At 36.6% G+C, this 5,227-nt stretch overlaps 1 protein-coding gene across 1 annotated transcript; it reads left to right on the plus strand.

Moving 5' to 3' along the window:
- The first annotated feature begins 940 nt into the window (after positions 1 to 940).
- Positions 941 to 3,364, plus strand: LOC114541674. Its single transcript, XM_028561474.1, has one exon. The coding sequence runs from the start codon at positions 941 to 943 to the stop codon at positions 3,362 to 3,364; it is 2,424 nt and encodes an 807-aa protein (XP_028417275.1).
- The last annotated feature ends 1,863 nt before the right edge of the window (positions 3,365 to 5,227 follow it).

Consider the following 5,227-nt stretch of genomic DNA (forward strand, 5'->3'; position numbering starts at 1 on the left):
GTTGATAAGGCAACCATGATGCTCATTATGATGATTTTGATCATAATTAGCATATTAATCATAATAAATAATGGTTGCCATGGCAACTATGATGATCACTATGATGATCTTGATCAAAATTACCATATTAATCATAATAAACTATGGTTGCTATGGCAACCATGATGCTCATTATGATGATTTTGATCATAATTAGCATATTAATCATAATAAATAATGGTTGCCATGGCAACTATGATGATCACTATGATGATCTTGATCAAAATTACCATATTAATCATAATAAACTATGGTTGCCTTGGCAACTATGATGATCGTTATGATGATCTTGATCAAAATTACCATATTAATCATAATAAACTATGGTTTTATGGCAACTATGATCATAATATAATCATAATAAATGATAGTTGCTATACAACAATGATGCTCATTATGATGATTTTGATCATAATTAGCATATTTATCATAATAAATGATGGTCACACTAGCAAGCATGATGATCATTATGATGATTTTTATCATAATTAGCATATTAATCATACTAAATGATGGTTACCATGGCAACTATGATGATCATTATGATGATCTTGCTCATAATTAGCATATTTATTATAATAAATTATAATTGCCATGGTAACCATGATGCTCATTATGATGATTTTGATCATAATTAGCATATTAATCAAAATTAATTATAGTTGCGATAGCAACTATGATGATCATTATGATGATTTTGATCATAATTAGCATATCAATCATAATAAATGATGGTTGCTATAGCAACCATAATCATGGTTTCCATGGCAACCATGATGATCATTATGATCATCTTGATAATAATTAGCATATTATTCATAATAAATAATGGTTGCCATGGCAACCATGATGATCTATATGATAATTTTGACCATAATTAGCATATTAATCATAATAAATGATGGATGCAATCGCAACCATGTTCGCAGCTCTACGTTTGTTGGATGAACAATCATGTGGTGGAGTTCTTCCTCTTAATGACGCTGTGTACAAGGACCTCTTGCAGAAACATCCACCTGCACAACCTGAGGATCATTCCGTCATGATTGATGGTGAAATTCCATATGTCGATCCATCGTTATTCGCCAACATCGACGAGGCAGCCATAGCAAAAGCAGCATTGAGGACTCAAGGTGCTGCTGGTCCTTCAGGTCTTGACGCACTTGGATGGCGGCATATTTTGGTGTCTCGCAACTATGGAGATGCTGGCAAAGATCTACGATCCGCAATAGCGTTAATGGCGAGAACACTTGCAACCCAGAAGGTCGTTATTGGAGCAGATCAGACCACCAGCTTAGAGACCTTCTTAGCGTGTCGCTTAATACCTCTGGACAAGAACCCTGGTGTCAGACCGATTGGGATTGGAGAGGTTCTACGACGGATAATTGGAAAATCAATTGTCTTTGCCAAACCACAAATCATGGATAGCGCAGGAGACTTGCAGCTATGTGCAGGACAACAATCAGGCTGCGAGGCTGCTGTTCACGCCATGTCGAAGATTTTTGAAGAAGAAGAAACAGACGCTGTCTTACTGGTAGACGCCACCAATGCGTTCAATTCCATCAACCGCAAGATCATGTTACATAACATTCAGTACATTTGTCCTGCAATGGCTGTTTATACGTTCAATTGTTATGTAACAGCTTCAAGATTGTTCGTGCAAGGTGGTAAAGAAATTGCATCAGCTGAAGGTACCACGCAAGGTGATCCGTTAGCCATGCCGTTATACGCCGTCGCCATTACTCCACTCCTGCTCATGATTAAATCTGGTGAAGCTAGTGATGTAAGGCATGTTGCGTACGCGGATGACCTTAGTGGGGCAGGTAAGCTAATGCAACTGCGTGCCTGGTGGGAGAAGATTGCCGTGCATGGTCCGAGTCTTGGTTACTACCCGCGAGCTGATAAATCCTGGTTGATTGTGAAGCCACACCTGGAGCAGACTGCCATTGAGATCTTCGCTGGAACTAATGTACGAATTTCAAGTGAAGGGCATAAGTACCTTGGAGGATATCTTGGATCGGATGACGGAAAAGATAAGTATATTAGTTCTTTAGTTAGTAAATGGTGCCAGCAACTTCACGTTTTGAGTGAAATTGCCAAATTCCAACCCCAAGCAGCATACACGGCGTTTGTCTCGGGTTTTCGGCACAGATTTACTTACCACATTCGTGCCGTTCCAGGTATCAAGACCGCGATGCAGCTTGTTGACGACACCATCAACCTGAAGCTCCTTCCTGCACTCCTCGATAACCGTAGCTTGTCCATCCATGAGCGACAATTGGTTTCGCTTCCAGCTCGTATGGGAGGTCTTGGTATTCCGATCTTTAACGACATCTGTGATGAAGAACATTTGAACTCCACAACCATCTGTCATCTTCTCTCAAGTAGAATCATCCACCAGAATGGTACACCATCAGCAGAACATGGAGATTCCATCCACGATCTTCGCCGTGAGATTGCAAAACAACGTCAAGCTAGGAACTCGTTGCTGCTACAGAACTTGAGATCGAGCATGAGTGAAGAGCAGATTCGAGCAAATGACCTCGCCCAGTTGAAAGGATCCTCAGCTTGGCTAACTGCTCTGCCACTTGCTGAAGAGGGCTACATCTTGACCAAGCGTGAGTTCTTTGATGCAATCTACATGCGTTATCGATGGCCTTTGAAACGCCTTCCATCTTTCTGCGCTTGTGGAAAATCGTTCACGGTAGATCATGCCCTGTCGTGCCTGAAAGGAGGTTTTATCCATCGAAGACATAATGAGATCCGTGATCTACTTGCTGCTGCTATCGATGACGTTGCTTACGATGTTTCAATTGAACCTGCTCTTGCTCCTTTGACTGGCGAGGTTCTTCCATCCAGTGCTAACTCAGCCGATGACGCCAGAGTGGACATTGCTGCGAGAGGTTTCTGGCAGAGATGTGAAAAGGCATTTTTTGATGTAAGGGTGTTTAACCCATACGCCTCTACACATCGACGCCAGACGTTGAGCAGCTCGTGTAAAGCCAACGAACGGGAAAAGAAGCGACATTACAACCAACGGATTGTTGAGGTCGAGCATGGCTCCTTCACACCGGTCGTCTTCAGCGCCTTTGGCGGATGCGGAAGAGAGACCCAACATTTTCTTTCCTTCCTGGGTGCGAAGCTGGCTGACAAGAAGAATCATTCTACATCTATGGTGGTTAGCTGGTTACGACGAAAGATCGCCTTTGCTTTGCTTAGAGCTCGCGTGGTGTGTGTTCGTGGCAGTCGAAGTTGGAGGACTGCGTCCATCACATCAACTAACGACATTACGTTGTCGGAATGGAACTCCAACATTAGCGAGTAGTCTAGTTAAGTTGTTTTTGTAAATAGTCTGTAGAACTATTATACTTAATTTTATTGCATGATTGATTATTGTAAATTTCATCGCAACCATGATGATCATTATGATGATTTTAATCATAATTAGCATATTAATTATAATAAATGATGGTTGCTATGGCAACTATGATGATCATTATGATGATCTTGTTCATAATTAGCATATTAATCATAATAAATGATGGTTGCTATGGCAACCATGATGCTCATTATGATGATTTTGATCATAATTAGCATATTAATCATAATAAATTATGGTTGATATGGCAACTATGTTGACCATTATGATGATCTTGATCATAATTAGCATATTAATCATAATAAATAATAGTTGCCATGGCAACTATGATGATCATTACGATGATCTTGATCAAAATTACCATATTATTCATAATAAATGATGGTTGCAATGGCAACTATGATAATCATTATGATGATGTTCATCATTATTAGATTATTAATCATAATAAATGATGGTTACCATGGCAACCATGATGATCATTATGATGATTTTGACCATAATTAGAATATTAATCTGAATAAATGATGGTTACCATGACAACTATGATGCTCATTATGATGATTTTGATCATAATTAGCATATTATTCATAATAAATGATGGTTGCTATACCAACCATGATGCTCATTATGATGACTTTGATCGTAATTAGCATATTAATCATAATAATTTTTGGTTGCCATGGCAACCATGATGATCATTATGATGATTTTGATCATAATTAGCATATTAATCATGATAATGATGGTTGCTATGGCAACTATGATGATCATTATGATTATCTTGATCATAATTACCATATTAATCATAATAAATGATGGTTGCCATTACAACTATTATGCTTATTATGATGATTTTGATCATAATTAGCATATTAATAATAATAAATTACGGTTGCGATGGCAACTATGATGATCATTATGATGATCTTGATCATCATTAGCATATTAGTCATAATAAATTATAGTTGCTATGGCAACCATGATGCTCATTATGATGATTTTGATCATAATTAGCATATTAATCACAATAAATTATGGTTGCTATGCAACCATGATGATCATTATGATGATGTTGATCATAATTAGAATATTAATCATAATAAAAGATGATTGTCATCGCAATCATGATGATCATTATGATGATTTTGACCATAATTAGCATATTCATTATAATAAATGATAGTTGCCATGGCAACTATGATGATCATTATGATGATCTTGATCATAATTAGCATATTAATCATAATAAATGATGGTTGCTATAGCAACCATGATGCTCATTATGATGATTTTGATCATAATTAGCATATTAATCATAATAAATTATGGTTGCTATGGCTACCATGATGATCAATATGATGATCTTGATAATATTTAGCATATTAATCATAATAAATCATGGTTGCTATGGCAACCATGATGACCATTATGATGATTCTGACCATAATTAGCATATTAATCAAGATAAATGATGGTTGCCATTACAACAATTATGCTCATTATGATGATTTTGATCATAATTAGCATATTAATAATAATAAATTATGGTTGCCATAGAACTATGATGATCATTGTGATGATCTTGATCATAATTAGCTTATTAATCATAATAAATTATGGTTGCCATAGCAACTATAATGATCATTATGATGATTTTTATCATAATTAGCATATTATTCATAATAAATGATGGTTGCCATGGCAACTATGATGATCATTATGATGATCTTGATCATAATTAGCATGTTAATCATAATAAATGATAGTTGCTATGGCAACCATGATGATCAATATGATGATCTTGAT

The sequence above is a fragment of the Dendronephthya gigantea genome, unplaced genomic scaffold (genome assembly GCF_004324835.1).
Source record: "Dendronephthya gigantea isolate DGI-Jeju-01 unplaced genomic scaffold, DenGig_1.0 000302F, whole genome shotgun sequence".
NCBI lineage: Eukaryota > Metazoa > Cnidaria > Anthozoa > Malacalcyonacea > Nephtheidae > Dendronephthya > Dendronephthya gigantea.